Below are 18,627 nucleotides of genomic sequence, written 5' to 3'. Positions count from 1 at the left end.
GCCGCCTGCCGAGGGCAGCCTGGGACGCCCTGTCAAAGGGTCGGCCTTTTCCCTGGAAGCAGGGGAAAGTCACCGAAGGGCTCGGAGCAGCAGACAAGATGATTGTCTGTGCCGGGATTGGCAGACCTGTCCTGTACAAAGCAGGTAGTAAATAGACACGTCAGGCTTTGTGGGCTGCGCGGCCCCTGTCCGAAGCACGCACTCCAGCAGTTGCAGACGACACGCGGACAAATGGACGTGGCTGTGTGCCAGTAAAACTGTATTTACGGACATTGCCGTTAATGTCATTGAATTCCCACACGGCATGAAATGTTACTGATTCTTTTCAGCCGTGGAAAGATGTACAGGCCATTCTTATTCTTAGCTCACGGGCTGTGCGCTTGCGGCCCTGGCTTGTAGTTTGCGGAGCCTGCGTTAAGTCTCAGGAGGATCCCTCCCACTGCGCTGGGTGGGGGGGGTGGGGGGTCCGGGCGAGGGCCGTCAGGGTGGAAGTGGGAAGTTAGCCACACACTGAAGTTGTTCACCGTCGAGGGGCCTGGGCTGGGGTGGCGCTGTGAGATGAAGCAGAGAGAGTTTCCGGATGTAGAGGAGGAAGGGGTAGATGTTGTGAGGGGGGAGGTGCTGGGGATTGCCTTCGGGTGGGCGACATGCGTGCCCGAGAGGGTGGTGGCGCCAGGGGCTAAAGCGAGAGATGGTAGGAAAGGACCGGGATTTGGGGCGGCCCACCTGCCGGGTCCACGCGCTTGCCTGGTCGTGCCCGTGGTCCCACAGCCCGGTGGCTGCCCCCGCAGCGGGGCTTCTGGGGTGTGCTGCCCCGAGTTCCCGTGCTGCCCGAGTGGCTGCTCAGCACACCCTGGTACCGCAGGGTGGTTTCCCTGTTGCCTTGGAAACCGAGGAGGGCGTAAGACCTGCCTGGCCCCACACACTGCAGCTGCACCGGGAAGGCTGCTTCCCTGTTGGATGCAGGAGGTTTCCCGCTTCCCTGCTCGGGGAGAGGGGCGTGGGGCTCCGTCCCTGCTCGGGGAGAGGGGCTCCGTGTCTGGACCTTTTCATTCCGCAGCTGCTGCCAACACGTGGGAATGCGTGCTTGTTTCCTCCTCTGACGGGTTTCTGGATGCGCATTACCCTACGCAGTTGGACAGAGTGCGCGTGCCGTGTGCCGCCCGTTTCTCGGACCTCTGTGGGAGTCCTGCTCATCGCAGCCAAGTCTCTACCGGCCGGCGCTCTGGTTGCCGGCAGCTGCGCTGCGGAGCGGCTCCGTGCGGTAGGGGCGCAGTGCAAGCCACGCGGGCCGTTGAAAGTCCTCCGGTGGCCGTGGTGAACAGGTCGGAAGAGGCAGGTGAGATTCAGCAATAGAACTTAGTCCAAAGAGTTGCCGTTCCAGTAGCAGTGGGTATCGGACTCCTACACGTCTGACGCCCGGTTTTCAGGTCTCGTGTGTGTTTCACACTGCGACCCCCCTCAGCTAGGACGGACCCCCTTTCGGGTGCTCCCCGTCCACGGGCTGGTGGCTGCCGGCCGGTGGGAGCGCAGGCGCAGTGAGGAGCGCGTGCGCGCCCTCGAGGGGGCTCGGTGCGGATTTGGGGGAACTCCTGGGGAAGTGATCTTTACGTAAATAACCATTCATGCTGACTAGTGGGTGTGCTTTATTTTATCACTTTATTGTCCTAATTTCTTGTTGTTACTGGTTTTGATCAGTCTTAAACGTCGTGCTTTTTAACATGTTAAAGAGTGTGTTGAAATTTTAGAATTTATCTTCTCTTTCCAACCCTAATCCCCAGCCTTCTCCCCAGTTTTGGTCACAAATCTAGCAGAATTCATTCCTTACTGTTGCCAAGTGTCGAATGTCCTGCAGTTTACGGGGGCTGTCCCCTGCCTTCCGGCTCGGCTTCCCGGGTCCTGTGGGAGCCAACCAACGCCTTGCTTGACCCGGCCTCAGGGAGGGGAGCTCTGGGCTGCACGTCCCCGTTAGCTCGGCGACCCTGCCGGCTCGCCTTGCCCCGTTTCCGTAACTCGGACCGTCGTCGCGTTGAGGACTCGTGTTTCTCACGTGCCCACGGGGACGCATGTGGAAACGCAGTGCGTGGTGACAGCAGGCGCAGGGCGGGGGTTTGACGGGCGGTCGCTTTACAGACCGGAAGGGTTTGACTCCTTGTCGTCGTCGTGATGATTGCACCTTGGGTTTTCTCTCTCTCTCCTAAGCATCTATTTTTAAAAACTCGGGAAAGGGACGTGAGAAGGAATAAGAGGATGTCAGCGCTGCTCCACTCATGGCACAGATAGGCACACGGAGAGCGTTCACGCAAAACTGTTTTGGACACTCTTAAATCAGGGTCTCACTTGTAGGTTGCAGTGAAAGATTGAGCTTTGGATTGCCTGCCTCACACACCCCCCTCTGACTGTGTGTGGCGGAGACAGGGGTGGGACTGTGAGTTAGACTCCTGGGAGGCAGTGTTCCAGGGCACGCCGGTGTCCTGACTGGTGCGGACGCCCTTCCCTGAGCTGAAAGGCCACCGGTTCGATTCCCAGTCTGGGTTGCAGGCCAGGTCCCTGGCTGGGGGCGTATGAGAAGCGACCGAGTGATGTTTCTCTCCCTCTTTCTTCCTCCCTTCCCCTCTCTCTAAAAATAAATAAAATATTAAAAATGAAAATAACTACCTCCTGAAAAACAAAAAAGCTGCTGGGGCGAGTGCATTTTTCTGAGAGGCCGCCGTGGAGGCCCTGCCGTACAGTGTGCGTGCGCATCACCCTGCCCCTCACGGAGCAGCCGCCGCCGGAGCTGCTGCCGGCAGAGCCGTGCGATTTTATGGGAGTGGACGTCACGCTTGGCACGCATGTCACTGGCGGTGCCGTCGTGTGTGGACATTGGCGAACCGCCGTGCCGCTCGTTGGTGCTCTGGCTCTTGTTGGTGGTGATGTGTCCGGGCCGCGGTGCACAGGGCGCCCGGCCTCCTGGTCGCAAACCCGGGCCGTGCGTCGACATCCGCTCTGTGCGCGGCTCCCGGAGAAGCGCCCTCCCGCCCGCGCGCCGGTCCTGCGGCAGCCCTGGACAGCAGCGTGCTGCCTGCTGCGGGGCTCGCGGCTCGTGCCGGGCTGCGCGCTGTGCACGTCAGCAGCTTCTGCCTCTGTGCCGTCGGGTCGGCCCGGGTGCGTCTGGCCCCGGCTGAGCGCAGCCTGGCCTGCGGAAGCGTGAGCGGATGGAGTCTGGGGCAGCTTGTCACACGGCAGTGGGGACAAAAACTGCTTTCTGCTTCGGGGGGAGTGTATTTATTGATGTGTGCGTTGTTTTGAGGGTTTAGCTAAAGTAGTAGTTACTGTATGTCATTTTCTTAGATTTCAGATTAGTTAGAATTATTAGAATGCGTTTTCCTCCTAAGCATATTGTATTTGTCTTAAGAACATCACTGATGACATTTATTGAGGACTTACTACAACCACATATTCTACGTGTGTTGTCGTTTAACCCTCACAGCCCCGTCAGGTCGGTGCTGTTGTGGTCTCCACTTTCCGCAGGGGGGTAGACTCGGTCCAGCTGCTTGCAGCCACGTAACTAATCGTCGCCGTCCTATTCTGCTCAGTAAAAAATAGTGAATGTCTTGCCTTCTTTTTCATACTACTTTATCAAGGTGTGAGTAGTAAAGCCAACTCTCCGCGTGAATCCCCTTCTCCCTGGGAAGGGGCCGGGGCCTCCCGGGTGGCAGTCAGGAGCGTTGGTTGCACTGATGCCTTTTCCAGAACCGCATGTGGGGCAGGATTTCGGTCAGCGTCTCTGGGCTCAGTGTGAACTGGGTGGATCGTAATTAGGAAGAAGCCTCACCGGCGTTGGCGTGCAGCACTAGGATTTAATGACCACCCGCTGGCTGCGTGCCAGGTGCCGGGCCTCGTGCTGGCAGTCTCGTGTGGTCATCACAAGAGGGCGGGTTCAAGGCCCAGGGGCGTCACCTTCTCCGGATGCACAGCTGGGGTCACAGATACCGAACCTCCCTCCACTGTGTGGTTTCTGTAATGACTGCGTTTCTTCGATTCCGCAGTGCTTGTTTTTTCCGTTGTAATGCTTTTGAAGACAGGGTATGCCCTGGTTTGGGTTTGCTTGGGTGCTCTCAGCAGCCCCTGGCCCCCAGGCCACCACGAGCAGAAGGGCGCGTCCCGGGATACATGGAGTCTTAAAAATGGGAAAAGATCATTTTTATGTGGTGAATGCTTTTTGCTTTGTGAAGATTACCGCACATTATTCCATTACATCCTTGAAATGTGTGCTGGTTTGTATTTTATGTCAAATGGTAGGAACTTAGTTCAAAAGATATTGCCTACATTTTTCAAACATTATTCTAGAATGTGTAAGTTTTTTCGGTTCACTTGATTCTGTTTTGTCTTTTTCCGTAAATGATGTAGAAGTGATGCCTTCAGTAGCCTCTCTGGAAACAGCCTGTTTTGTTACACTGTCCAGCAGACCTTTGTAAAATCGGTTTCACCTGTTCCAGTGATTTTGATGCAGGTTTTTTTCTTAAAACAGTTCTTCGTGTGGTCAGGAGCCCGGGGTTGCAGGTTTGCGTCTGCCCGGACTGCCTTTGCCCTCCCATCTCTTTCCCCTCGTGTCTTTTGGGTCTTCTCCTCCGCCTTCGGCTGGCCGCAGTGCGGGGTCCCTGGCAGGGAATCGGTGACCGTGCCCGGTCCCAGTTGCCACCCTCTCCCAAACACACGCAGGAGGCCATGACCCTGGTGGTCAGCAGCGTCCACAGAGTTTCTGCGGCCCCATCCTGTGACAGTCACTCGGGCGTCACGGAGCCGTCACTGAGGCCGCCGGTCTCTCTTACAGAGCCCTCGGTTCCAGAGCAGCCCTCTGCCCAGACCCTGCCGGTTCAGAGTGGAGTCCGGTGGTCCACGAAGCCCCTGTAGAGCAGAGAAGGCTCCTGTCTCTGTAAAATACAAACTTACCAAACAGAAGTGTGGTTTTCATGAGGAAGGTAATAACTTTATCAGTTTTGTTGTAATAATACAATTAATACTGTGATTTGGATGCTTTGGTTGGAAATCACTTTAACTTACGCTTTCCTGAACAGTGAGCCACGTGGTGGGAGCGCGTGGGGAGGGCCAGGCGGGGGGATGGGGTGGCCGGCGGGGGGGGGGTGTCACGGCGGGTGACCTCTGGGGTTAGGCACCTCCTCTTAGTCACGGCTTCATCCTCGTCCCGGTCCGCGTGGGGTGTTCTTTCCGTGCCTCAAGCCTGAGCTGCCGGAGGGAACTGGAGAACTGGGGGACACCCTGGAGGCGAGAAGAAATTAGGGTGATCCATTGAATTTAAGCTCTGCCTGAGGGCAGTGGTTGATAAACATTAGTGAGCTGTGGAGTGGGTGGGGGGTTGGTTAACACTCCCATCCTGTAGGTGTGGTTGGGACTCGAGATTTTGTAGTAAGTCGCCCGGTGCCGCCACGGGGACTCGTGGCTGCTGTGGGGGAGGGCATCCGTGGGACTTCCTGCGGATGGGCTGGCCAAAGCAGGTGGTTAGATTAAGACTGCTGGATTTATTGGGGGGCCCGGAGAAAGGAAATGGGGGTTCTTGCGAAAGACTAGACAGCAATTTATCTTGGGGCGTAAGCTGGTAGGGAAGGAAGTGGTGGAGATTGGAGGCTCGGGTTGTAATCATTTAGTGCTGTATTTGTAACCTTTTTCACTGTGGCCTGTAGTGGGAGATACATTTTACTTGGCTGCTGGGTCACTAATGTGTGTATATCTGATGAGTTTCATGTTTCCAGTCCACTCCGGTGTTCCTCCTCTGAGGACAGCGGGGGGCATAGCCCAGCGTGTGGGTTTCGTGACCTGGCCGCACGGCGTTGCTTCCGGAGGCGTCCGGTGGACCCGCTGGGAGTCGAAAGCGAGGGCGCGCCTGCAGAGTGGGGACAGTGGTTGGTGGCGAGACCCGAGAGCTTGAGGCCACACTGTTGGCTTGTGTACATGGACATTGGAGTGGTGTGGGGCGACGTGGAGGATTGGAGGGGAAAGCGGGCGCAGTCCTCGGAACTGTGTCCCTGCGGCGTGGCGGAGGTCCGCACGGACCAGGCGCCGCACTGCAGCCTGCCTCTCCCCACTGTGTCCCCGGGACCAGGGGACGTGTCAGCCGTTCCAGAGTGGGTGGGTTGGAAGGGTCATTTTTTTAGGAGAAGCGACATGAAAACCAGTTAAGAGTTCATCTGAAAAATAGTAACGTGTGTTACGCAAACAGTGCCTGTCTGGCAGCGATCTTGAAGTAGGAGAGTCAGTCAGCAGCCGAGGAAGCGCGTCGTCGTGGCGACGGCGCCGGGAGGAACGTCTGCCGGGCCTTGTCCCTGTGTGAGACCAGACGCAGCTGCTGTTTGGCCGGCTGCGAGTCCGGTGGGACTTTCATAAAATACGTCTCACGGCTTTTAAAACGAGGGCTGTTTTTAGCGTGGAGAAAAAGAGTATTTGGAAGTTAATGTGGGGTGCCGGGTCACATTCTGTTCAGACCCTTCCTAATAGTGTGCCCTGTCGTCACACGAGGGATTTGTCTCTGTACACGGACTTGCACGCACCTGGGCGTGGGCTGCGTTTCAGTCCGAGGGATGGCTCTGCTGGCATCACGCAGCGTCCCCTCCCGGGCTGGGCTGGGGTCCGAGGCTGGCGTCCCAGCGCCCCCTCACCCCCCCCTACCCCCACCCTCAGACAGGCTCATGGGCCTCTGCGGGCGTGGGCGTGGCTGAAACGCTCTGGCTGAAAAGCCTTCAGGAAATAATTGGTGTCCAGGATGTGAATTCAGCAAGGACAAAGGCCGCAGGAAGTGAGTGCCTGAGGCCGTTACGAGGGGGTGTAGAAGGTGATCACGTAAAGAACACAATTTGCCGAAGGGTCGCCAGGGCCTTGCGTGGCGGCCAGCGGGCTGCGTTGGCCAGAGGAGCCCAAGGGCTGCGTGAGAGGACGAGGACGAGGACGGCCCTCGCGGCCAGAAGTTAGGAGGCCGCAGCCTCGGACACCGGGCGCAGTGGGGCTTATTTGCTAAGATTCAGTATTGTTCAGTGCTGACTTGCAAAGATTTCAACGCTAGTCGCCGGATAATTCTGCTTCTAATGGAAACAGCAGAAAACCGCCATCATGTCAGCAAATGGAGCCTTCCTGTCCCTTTTTAATTTAAGTAATTAATGATCTCCCCAAGGGGAGAGTCCAGTGGAAAGAGGCCCGAGGCAGACCAGGCTCTCCTCGGCCCACCCCTGCTAGTAATGAGCTCTTTCTCCCGGGACCCTGTGACCGCGGTCCCAGTCACTCCCGAGGGCGAGAGCTGCCCGTCGGCCCCGTTGGGATTCGGGTTGGACTGCGGTCCAGTTGCTTTTGCCAGAGGATTGCTTGTGTTCTCCAGTGAAGTGTGAGCCAGCCCATCACATAATGCCTGACCCTTGTGACACAGAGGAGGAACTCCCCTCGGGTGCGCGCCAATGCCGATCGTGTTTTTGAATGCGGTCCGCTCGTTAGCCGTGACTCCATCCGTCTCACGCCGTCGTGTGCGGGACCTGTCTTCTCTCTGGGCTTGTGGCTTCCGGAGTTCCGTGCCCTCCCTCCAGGGGCTCTGCTCCCCTCCCCCCGCCCCCACGTTCCTACCTGCTTCCCTCCACTGCAGGGGAGTTCTTCACATGCGCCCTGCTCAGCCCCTGTCTTTGCATGCTTAATCCAGGTCTGCTTCCACAGATGTCACTGAAGTCTTTTAAATGCCTTTCTTTTCACCATTGCTCATTTATCTATAGGGGGGAAATTCTTGTCTTCCTTCTCTTCTCTCCGTGTGTAAGCTCCCCCCACCCCCCAAAAAAAACTTCTTATCCTAAGGGAATCAGAGGCTCAGTGGGGTGCCTGGACATTCTTCAGGAGCCCTAAAGAAGGTTCTGTTCTTCCAATTAAATGTCTTTTGCTTCAAGCAATGGTGTTTGATGTAAATAAGAATTTTCTTATTCTTTAAAGTGTTTCGGTTTTGCTGACATAAAACAGTTTTTTATTGCTATTTTCATTACATAAAACAGTTTTCTGTATTTTGAGCTAAATGCCTCTTTGTGAGCCAGGTTACGTAACAGGGCTTCTCTCGAACACAGTCGTTCGAAATGTGTGCGGTCCCTAGACGCCGCTGTCGCCGGTGCTGCGGGCAGGCCCCGCCTGGGTCCGGGTCCGCGCCACGGAGTTGCTTCTTAATTTCTGTCGACCTGTTTCTTGGTCACATTTATGAAGTTGAGATTCTCTGTAGTCTCTGAGTGTATGCCAGTGCCCCTGGGGGGTCTGAGCTTGGATTTCATTCATTTGTTCAGAACCCAAGTGTCTGCAGGGTCTCCAAAGACTAATTAACGCATGAAGGTCAAGTCCAGCTGAGTTCAGGCACTGAAAGTAAAAGAATACAACAGGGTGGTATGATAGAGTGACGTCAGGGAGGGGTGCCACCTTCCCCAGGGCAGTTTTAGCAATGGCTTCTCCGAAGAAGGGACATTTGAGCGCAGACCTGAATAATGACAAAAGTGAGTCATATTGTCCGAGATGGGGGGGCGGCTAGAACACAGGCGCTGATGCTGGTGGGAAGCTGGCTGGGGCTGAAGGGCGCGGCTGGAGCCAGGGGAGGGAGGGGCCTTGGGGGCTTAGCGGGTGAGGTCGGGGAGGCGGCGTGGGGTGTGCAGGCAGGACCTGCCCCCAGGGGCCATGGTTTGGAGTTGGGACTTCAGTCTCATCACAGTGAAGGTTTTAAGCAGGTATGGAGTAACATGTAGTTTTTGAATTTCTGTTGTAGGCTGCTTTGTAGAAAGTTATTTCAGTTGTCAGTAATTCTGGCGACACGGCGAACTTTGTGTTTCGCTGCTCGGTGGGGGTGGGGGAGTAAGCGATGAGCCCGCCAACTTGGGGATTATCTGGTGGCCCCCCGGCAGCTCCCACTTTTCATCCCGCTTGTTCCTGGGTTTCACCGTGTATATTGCTCACTTTTTGCCCAAATTTTTTAGGAAAAATAAGGATGCGCATTATTCATGGGTGGTGCATGAGATACCTTGTACCTGTTCTTGTGTTTTGTAATTATTTGTTACATAAAATTTCTTGTACCATGGTATGTTCAAAAATAAATGCTAAAGTTCCTTTATAATACAAAAAATACATATCTTAATATAAATAAGTTAAAAATTATAAACAAAAGTTTTTTTTCCTGGAAGTTTGGGTCCAAAACATGGGTGCGCGTTATACACGGCCCAAAATACAGTGATTGGTAAATTTCTGAGTGTGAGGGGGCGGCCTTTGGCGTGAAAACCCGTGCCCCTGTGAACTGCACCTCTCCGTGGTCTCGGGGAGGCCCCGAGGGCTGGAGGCCCAGGAGTGTGGGACTCGGGCCGGCAGCCGCCCCCTCGGCTCTGCCTGCGGGCGCCCGCGAGGGAGGTGGCTGGGGCGGCCCACGAGTGACTCGACACCTCTGCTCCCAGGACGGGCCGGAGTGGGAGGGGGGCCCCTGTCCGGGCCGCCTCCTGCTTCCTGCTTCCTGCTGAGAAAACAGTCCGTCTGGCGCTGTTCCCTCCCTGCCCCAGGCCCTCCGGTGGGAGGTCGCAGGGCTGGCCCCTGGTGGTGGGTGGTGGGTGGTGGGTGGTGGGTGAGAGCGCGGGCCCAGTGCTCAGGATAACTCTGCGAGGGAGTCCCGACCGACCGCCTCTTCGCCTGCCTGCCAGGCGCGGGGCGGCCCCCGGTGAGAACGCCCGAGGACGCGGCCACGTCTCACAGGTTTCCACGTCCCAGCTGGTGGCCGCGTGTCCGGGGCCCGGGGAGCCGCTCAGCGCAGGGCTTCCGTGAGAGCTGTTCGCCCCCAGCAGAGCCTGCGCTGCGCTGCGCTCGTCGGCTGGTGGTGTTTGGGGATGTCACAGAAGCATTTCATTCGTGACAGTTCATGTTGACAGGAACTTTGAAATTGCCTAAATGGCAATGAAAGGAATGTTTCCTGATCCCAGTACCTTGAGTCTCTTCATCCATTCCAGTGTGGTTTTTTGTAAAATAGCAGAACTAAAATTTTCACCCTGATAACGCCGGTGCGATCTGAACTGCTGCTCTCTCTTCCAGGGAAATCCTCGTTGACGATCCAGTTTGTGGAAGGCCAGTTCGTGGACTCCTATGACCCGACCATCGAGAACAGTGAGTGCCATTTGCGAGGGCGGTGACCTGGGACGCCGTCCTCTCGCGGACCAATGGCCGGCCTCTGTGTGTGTGCAGGGCTGGGGGGGGGGGCCTCAGCTGCAGGGGTATTCGGGTAGAGCTGTAGGTCACCAACGGGGTCCCAGAACAGCTCCCCAGAACCTTGCCCACTGCACGGTGAAGGATGTTTTGGCTCCATCCAGACCCTGCCGTCTCCACAGGACCCCGGAGCGCAGTGTGGGAAGCCCTGATCCACATTGCGCTTCGGGGACACGGGGAGTGCAGCCTTTCCTCCTCTTCCTCTTCTTCTCTCCTTCCTCCCGCCGCGTCCACACCGTGCTCGGCAGCAGCACCAAAGACCAGAATCGGCCACGGCCTTTACCTGGTCTGTTTCCAGTCCGGGTTTCAGGCTCTCCCTGAAGGACGATTCTAGGACCTGCTCGAGCCTCGGGTCTGGGGCCCCGGGGGAGCAGCTGAGGCACTTCCTTCAGGGCGGCTGCTTGTGGGGAGCCGGTTTCGGGCCCCCCGAGAACCCCTGCTCCCTGGGCACAGTCTTCTCGGACTGGCGAGCCCTGGGGTTTGCCACCGGGGGCGGGCAGGTTCCCACGTGGGTCCATCAGACCTGAGTGGCATGGTGGACGTGGAGCCTGCCCAACGGCCAGGCTCACGGGTGGGTGGCTGGGTCGGAGACCTCACCTGCCCAAAGCTCGCAGGAGAGACCGACCCCCCCCCCCCCAAAATGAGGCTCACCGCAGGGGGCACGGGCAGCTTTCCACTGCAGGCCAAGTTGGCCCACGAGCTAAGTATGGTTTTGACATTTTTCATTTCGAAAAGAGTTAAAAGAAGGATGTTTGTGACATGCAAAGGTGACGTGGAATTCTGATGCCAGCATCCATAAGTAAAGTTTGCGTGGAACCCAGCCAAGCTGGTTCCCGTGCCCATCTGTCCGTCTGTGGCCGCTTTGTCCTCCACAGCGGCGGCCCACGGAGCCTGAACTACTCCCTGTCTGGCCCTCTCCAGGACAAGTGTGCCGACCTCTGCCTCAGAGTGCCCGGCCGCCCTCCTGCCCCAGCGCTGACAGCGGGAGGAAGCCTGCCGGCTGCTAGACTGGCCAGGAAGGCGCGTGTCGGACAGTAACCTCTGCCTTCCCCGGAAGGAGGGGTCCCGGTTGCGTCCTGTCGGTTTGTGTAGCTGTCGCGGAATAGTAAGCCTCGCTCGTGTGAGGGGCAGTCACCCGGGCGCTGGGTGCACAGGCTCGGCCGTCTCTCCGCTGGAACGGGAACACAAGGAAACCGTGGTTTTGGCCTTAGTGTTTGCTGTACACAGCAGCTTACAGCGTGATGTCCTTCAAGGGCTGCGGCTCATCTGGGCATGTTGTTCATAGAACAGCAGCAGAAGGTAGTTTTCATGGAGAGGTCTGCTTAGAAAGGTGGTTTTCATAGTTGTGTGTCGTGCCATTTAAGGTTGGGTTGGAAGGCAAGTCACAGTGTAACGTGTGAAATGCACTTCCCTTTTACGTAAGCCATGGGTCAGACGGAAGCCCAGCTTCCCCACCGGGACACTGTCTCAGGGACAGTGTCGTGGCCTCGCTTCAGAGGCTGTAGACACCGACTGGAGTCCCGTCGTCAACGCCTCCCCACCTCGTGGTGCTCACGAGTGCTTCCCGTCTCCGGACCGAGTCCGTTGCACGCGCAGGGTCGTCAGGCATGCGTCCGGCATGCGCAGAGATGAGGACCAGTGTGTAGAGCCCCTCGAAAGTTCCTGGGCGTGTTCAGACGCCGGACCGCTTCCCCAGCTTCTGACAGCAGTGCAGGCGGAAGCCCTCCCCGCGCCCTCCCCGACTGTTCGGTGGGAAAACGCCATTGGCTGGTGATAGGGGATTAGAGAGGAATGGAATGAATGGCCGTCGTAAACTTGTTGCTAGCAACCTGAGTGAACGGGTGGTTTTCTGGTTCCAGGGAACACGGCGCTCTGTAAATCTGGAAGTGATCCAATAATTATTTTACACTTAGCTCTAACATAGAGCAGGGTGTTGATAGCAGACAGGCAGTGGTGACACATCTCTGTGAAGTGTCACTGCAAAAGCAAAAATCCTGGGGCTGTGTCATCATCTTTTGCTGCCTGTACGGTTGTGGTAGGGCCAGGAGCACCGCCCGTGCAGACACGCTTGCGTGTGTGCCGCAGCGGTACTGGGGCAGCGAGACCGGCGCGGGGGCGCGGCATGGCGGCGGCCCTCTCGGCAGGGGGCTGCTGGCGGATTCCCGGCGCTGCCCGCAGACTGGGAGGTCGGAGTCTGGAGCTCCGAGTGGCGGGCAGACCGCCCAGTGGGACAGGAGTGCGGGGCTCGCCGTGCACGCCAGTGCTGCAGGTCTTAGTTTGCGAGCGCCCAGCCTCCGGAGCCTCCAGCCCCTTGCTCACAAGATTCTACTAGTAAGTAGCTGTTAGCCTGCGTAGAGAAGCTCCAGGATTGTAAGCTGGAAATTGGATTAATTTCCCCGGGGACTGAGAAGGGAGGGAGCGAGGGCTCAAGGAAAGTGCCGTCAGGGGAGGCCGCCCTCCCGCTCCTCCCCGAGCCCGCGGGAGAGCTCGCTCCCAGGCTGCGGGGCGACAGGCAGGTCTCCGGGAGGCTTCCCTTCTTCCGTGCTGGCGCCAGGAGGCACTTTTCCCAGGGCGGATGGGAGAGCTTCCGCTTCACCTCCTCACTGCGCTGCGTGGGAGGGTTCGCATCCTTTCTGTGCGCAAGGGTGTGCTGAACGTTTGCTGATACTTCTTTCCGCCTTACGTACAGTTGCATCTCCCGCCTTTTTACCCCTACCTCCCCGGCCAGTGCCGCCCGGTCTCCGAGGCTGAGCCGCCCTCGAGTTTCTGACCGGGCAGCACGGGGCACCCGGGCGTCGTGTCTCACCTCTCTGCCCCGGACCCTGCTCACTGTGTCGTGGGCTCCACCGCTGGCTTTGGTCCACGTTTCTGTTCACGGGTGACCGGAGGGACCCTTGTACCACAACAGAGTGTGACTGGATCAGGTCCCTCCACTGCCCACCACCCTCAGTTCCCCAGTGCGCTCAGAGTGGGAACCCGAGGTGCTGGCCGTGTGTTCCGAGGCCTCCGGCGCCCGCCCCCGGGCCTGCCCGCCGTGCCCAGCCGCAGCGGCGCGGACTTGACTGCTTTTCCTTGCTGAGCTTTTCACGTGCTCGTCCCCCTCTGCCTGGGCGCCCCTCCGCTGCGTGTCCGCTCAGTGAGGTCAGGGGCCACGGCGTCCCTGGTGCCTAGTGGTGGTCGTAACAGGCGCTGGAGAAGTAGTTCTTCGGCGAATGGCTGGTGTTTGGTAGATCATCTTCTCCCTACAGTGTTCCTTGATAACCACGTTACTCAGTTCTCACAGAGGTTGCTGTTCCATTGCTCACAGCGTTTCGTACATCGTTTCCATCCGGTCTGCGGTGTGTGGGTGGGCCCTGGGGGGGGGGGCAGCTCTCCACTCGCATGCCTCCTGGCTGCCAGCGGGGATCGAAGCATAGTCGGTGCCCTGGGTATCCTGAGCTCGGAGAGGTCCCGGTGTGGGGAAGACATGGTAGGATTGATTTCTTAGCATTATTTCTTTAAGTGATCATTTCCAGAAAGAGTGCAGAATTGCTGTCAGGTGGAGCAGCTGCTTGAGCAGTGCGGTCACGCTGTCCCGCCGAGCCTGGGCCCCGCTGGCCCTGGGCACGCGCGGCGCGGTGCTGGGGGACTCTCCCGGGTTGCTGCCGTCCTCCTGCCGTCCTCCTGCCGTCCTCCTGCCGTCCACGGCTCCCCAAATGCTGTCGTCTGTCTGCTTCTCTTTCCCTCTTGGCTGAGGGACAGAGGTGCATGGGCTAGACCCTGCTGGTCGGCTCCGATCAGGTCCAGTGGGCGGCCAGGAGACGGAGGCTCCTCGTGAGCCAAGGAGGCTGGGACAGGGCGCAGAAACCTGTTCCGTTTGGCTGTCCGGGTTCCAGATGGCTCTTTGTAATAGTCACTATTAATAGTTCTTTTCTCTTTTGTCTGTATTTGCTTGAAGTCTGTCTCCTTAAAATTCTGAATTGACTTTTCCCGAAGTTATTTGAGTCGGATTTGCTTCCCCCCCCCACCCCCACCCCTTGGCAGGAAAAAGAAATTGTGACAAATTGCTTGGATCCCCAGCGGGTGGGAATAATGGCCTCCCACAGAACAGCTGCGCCGCTGCTGTTGCGTGTCGGTGAGACCGTGGCGCTGTGTGAGCACTGGACGTTGGAGCGTCCCGTTAGATGCTCGCGCTCGTGCTCGGGCGTCAGGCCTCCTGTTGTAAATCAGTGGAGAGGGTTGTGCTTCGGGGTTTTTCTAGACACCAAACTTCATGTACTTCTCTCTCTCTCACAAGAGAAAGGATTATCCACAGAGAGAGCATTCAGATTACTTTCCTGGGATGATTATTGCCTGGTTTGATTTCAGTGTCTTTTAAAAAATGCAAGGTTTAGCCAATCTTGATTTTAGTCAGCGGTGTTTTCTAGTTAAATAGTGGAGGTTGGGAAGAATGTGTAAACTCGGAGATTTGTTTTGTTTTATGGAGATCTTCAGGAGATTTTCAGGGGCTCTTCTGGTTGGCCGTCACCGTGCGCGCGGTGCGGCTGGCTGATGCTCGCGCTCCTCTCTCCCCTGCAGCCTTCACGAAGCTGATCACGGTGAACGGGCAGGAGTACCATCTGCAGCTCGTCGACACGGCTGGGCAGGTGAGTCTCGCGCGTCGTGCAGACCCTCGCAGGCTCGGGACTCCCGTCAGGAAGCTCCTGTCGTCGCTCGTGTCACTGGAGAGCGAGGGACGTCTACTCCGTCGGTCGTTTCAGAGTCACTTACGGCCGTTTGTCCAGCAGCTCGGTCCTCTGCGTCAGAGTTGTTCTAAATGCACTCACAGCGCTGTGCCGGCTGCGATCGCTGCAGGAGGGGGTTCTGGTCCTGAGCTCCCGTCAGAGACTCGGGTGAGCGCCTCCCCTGCGCGATGCGTGTGCCCCGCGCTTGGAGCACGGCGCGTCTCTCCGGGGGGAGGCGCACGCGAGGGACCACGGGGCAGGACCCGAGGTGGGTGTGTGATCATCACCGGGGGAAGGGCTGCTGGTGTGACTGGCTGGACCGTCAGTGATCGCCGAGGTTGAGGAACCCAAAGATGACACTGCGGTGGGTGCTTCTCGGGCTCGGTAGACGGGCGAGCTGCGAGAGGACTGGGCGGTCCTCGTGTGGGAGTCTTCGGCGCTCCGGAGGCCAGCGCAGCGGCCTCGTGGGGGGCTCAGTTGACGTTAGCACGCGGGGTGCGGACGTGCAGGCATGTCGCCCCTGGAGGAGAGCTGTCTTTGCTCTCCCCTCCCCGGAGAGAACGTAGCTTTCCATCAATTCCCGAGATCTCTGTGGAAGGGGCGCCCCCTGAGGCTCCTGGCGGGGGCCCCTGGAGCAGGCGTGTGTACTTGGCCGTTGCACTCCTGGGACCGTGGCGGCGGCGGAGCTGCACGGAGAGCGACCCCCGGCTCCGGGGAGTGCGTGCACCCAGGGAGGACGGCTGAGTGCCGTCCCGGACCAGCTCTGCTTGTCCTGCTGTTTTGGGTTCTATGACTGCCAGGTAAGGACATTTAGAGAATTTTTACAGAGTAGATCCAAATTTAGCTGCTTGGAATAAATCGTTCTCGCTGCAGCCACCCGTTCTGAAAGGCTGTAGTGGCCGTTAGGAGACCGGAGGGTACAAGGCCCTGCTGGTGTGTGCCGCTCGCTCTTCTGGGACCTGGATGGACTGATGCCAAAGTCACTGCTCTGAGGGCTGTCTGAAAGTTGGGTTCGGCCCTGGCTGGTGTGCCTCAGTGGATGGAGCGCCGGACTGCGAACCAAAGGGTTGTTGGTTCGATTCCCAGTCAGGGCACATGCCTGGGTTGCGGGCCTGGTGGGGCCTTCAGTAGGGGGCGCAGGAGAGGCACCCGCACATTGATGTTTCTCTACCTCTCTTGCTCCCTCCCTTTCTCTCTCTCTAAAAAAAGTAAATATTTTTTTTAAAGTAACCAAGTCAGCTTTCTCACTAGTTGCACGTTTTAGGAGGGAAGTCACACAGAATACGTGCTGTATATATAAACGTGTGACGGCAGGTACTATTTACGTGGTAGTTGGTGTCATGGCTGGTGTCGCGGCCCGCTAGGGAGGACGGTGAACGGTGGAACGCACAGGTCGGTTATTTTGGTCCGCACGAAATACTTTGTTTTGGTCTAATGTGGACTCAGTGACAGGCAAGTCAAGTCAAACTGACTGTCGAGTCAATTCTATGTCAAATTCCCCTTCAGAAAAAGATTGACTTTTTCTTAATAGCAATAAGTGCACGTGTTACAGAAATGAAACAGCTCTAGAAGGCAAACAGGAAAATGCAGACTGTCTTTCCCACTCTACTACCCTAGCTCCCCGCACCGGCAGCAGCCCCCGGGACCAGCTCCGGCCTCTGGTCCCACGCTCCCTGCTGCGTGGGCCGGCAGGTGTGGATCTCGGGGTGGGGTGGCTGACGCAGCAGCGTGGCTCGGCACCTCCCTCTCGGGGCCCGTCGCGTGCCGGCACGCGTGGCCCTTTCCCTCTCCCTGTGGCTGCGTGACGCCCCACTGTTTGGGTGTGAGCGTCACGTAACCGTTGGTCTGCAGCTAGGCTGTCCCCAGTCTTGCTCCCACCAGTAGCGCCGCCATCATCCACGTCACTCCGGACAGATGGCATGCGGCGAGAGCGTGCCTGGGGGGGCCGCGGGGCCGGGGGCCTCGGTCTGCGGTGTCCCCGGCAGTGAGTCACCAGCGCGGTCGGTGTGTCACCGGGCTGCGCCATGTCTCTCCATCTGCTGGGTGAAAACTGGCGGGTGTGGTTGTGTCAGTGTTCTCCTCGTCGTGAGGGGTCGCGTCTGTTCCCCACGGCTGGGGACGCCGCCGTCCTTTTCTGTGAGCTCTCCTGCCTCTGCACGGCCCCGCCCCTTTTCCTGCCAGGCCGGTGGCCTTGACTTCCCCACTCGACCTACCCCTTACTGTGGGGAGAAAATGCGCATTTTGTGTGTGGTCTGAGCTGGTTTTGTTTTCAGTTTAAATTCTCCCACCCACTGTGCACTGCCTCAGTTTTCACCTTTCAGTCTGATTCCTCCGGAATCCACTTTTGCTGAGGGGCGGGTTAGAGGCCCAGCGCAGCCATCCACCCCCAGGCGGCTCTGCCCGTGTTCCCCACGTGCGGCCCTGTGTCCCTAGTGTTGGAAACGCCACACTGTCACGTGCCTGACAGTGTCCCATCCCTGCGTGGCTCTTCATAGATCTCTCCGGGGGCACCCCCGTGAGCCCACACTGCAGGTCTCGCTCACTGTCGCTTTGTGGCTCCCTCCCCCCGCCTCCCCCGTCAGTTCTCTCCGTTGGAAAGCACGCTTCTACTCCGGGATCGTGTTGCACTTGTGTGTGAACTCAGGGTTCATCAGCGGGTATCCTTGGGACTCCGCCCGTCCTCGCTGAAGACTGCCGCAGCGTTCCACTCGTTTAATTCTTTTCTCTCGTGGGAGTGTTTTGAGATTGTCTTCAGATGAATCATGCATTTTTATGTCCTCTGGTTTATTCCTGAGAACTGGGTCCTTTCCGGTTGCTGCTGCAGCCGAAGGTTTTTCCCTCCCCGGGGCGCTCTAGCTGGTCGCTGTGCGCAGCGCGCTTCTCGGACAGGACTGCTCTCTCCCCGTGTCCGCGTCTTCCTTCAGGGGGTGTAATTTGAACTTTGGGTACACTGCAGCTGGGCTGGTGACTAAAATCGTTTGGAATTTTGTTTTTAATCTGGGTAGAAAGATCTGTCATTCCGTTAACAGCTTGTTTTTAAAACACTAAAATGAATTCAACTTAATAAAAGTCGTACTGATAACGAAAACAGAGGCTTTATTTTGCACAGGTGGGTCAGCTCTGGTGCAGACCTGCTGTTTCTCTGATGGATGACTGCCGTTTACGGTGTCACAGAGTCGACAGAAAAGTACACTTGTGTTGCTGCTTTAAGAGACACGTTGCCATGGGGCAGTAGTTCAAGGTCACAGCGAACACGAGTCACACCCACGGCGCGGTGCGCAGAGTTCACAGAGACAGCTCCTGGATGTGGGCGTGGCTCGCCGTGGTCTTCCCGGCGTGGTGCTGGGTCTGTGCAGCGCAGACAGTGGGATTGCAGCGTCTGTGCAGGACTCGGTGTGCGCCGGCACTCAGGAATTCTGCGTCGGAAGCGGGGTGTCGGGAAGCCTCATGCGGCGGGGGCCTAGCACACCGCTGTGTGCTGCGCACCCTCGTGTTTCCTTCCTGGGTGCTCAGTGGGCAACTCCCTTCATCCTCGAAGGTCGGGGCACGCACTCGGAGTGAGTGTGGCGCGGTTCTTCTCTCCTCTCCTCCTCCTCCTCTCTGGTGCTGGGGGGGCCGGGCCCTGTGACTCACGCAGAGAACAGGCCACGCCCAGCGCAGCCGTGTTGTGCAGGGGCCACGCGGA

The 18,627-nt window shown here is 57.9% G+C and overlaps 1 protein-coding gene across 1 annotated transcript in view; it reads left to right on the top strand.

Annotated features, from left to right (window-relative positions):
• Window positions 1–18,627, top strand: part of RHEB (Ras homolog, mTORC1 binding) — a 31,527-nt gene that overhangs the window by 9,503 nt on the left and 3,397 nt on the right. The window contains exons 2-3 of the mRNA XM_045837859.1: window positions 10,069–10,140; window positions 14,797–14,864. Coding sequence (XP_045693815.1) covers window positions 10,069–10,140; window positions 14,797–14,864 — 140 coding nt within the window. The remainder of the gene's footprint in view (window positions 1–10,068; window positions 10,141–14,796; window positions 14,865–18,627) is intronic.

The sequence above is a fragment of the Phyllostomus hastatus genome, unplaced genomic scaffold (genome assembly GCF_019186645.2).
Source record: "Phyllostomus hastatus isolate PE091 unplaced genomic scaffold, TTU_PhHast_1.1 phas_contig_244, whole genome shotgun sequence".
Taxonomy (NCBI): domain Eukaryota; kingdom Metazoa; phylum Chordata; class Mammalia; order Chiroptera; family Phyllostomidae; genus Phyllostomus; species Phyllostomus hastatus.
The sequence above is the reverse complement of the archived record's forward strand: the minus strand, read 5'-3'. Positions and strand labels throughout refer to the sequence as shown.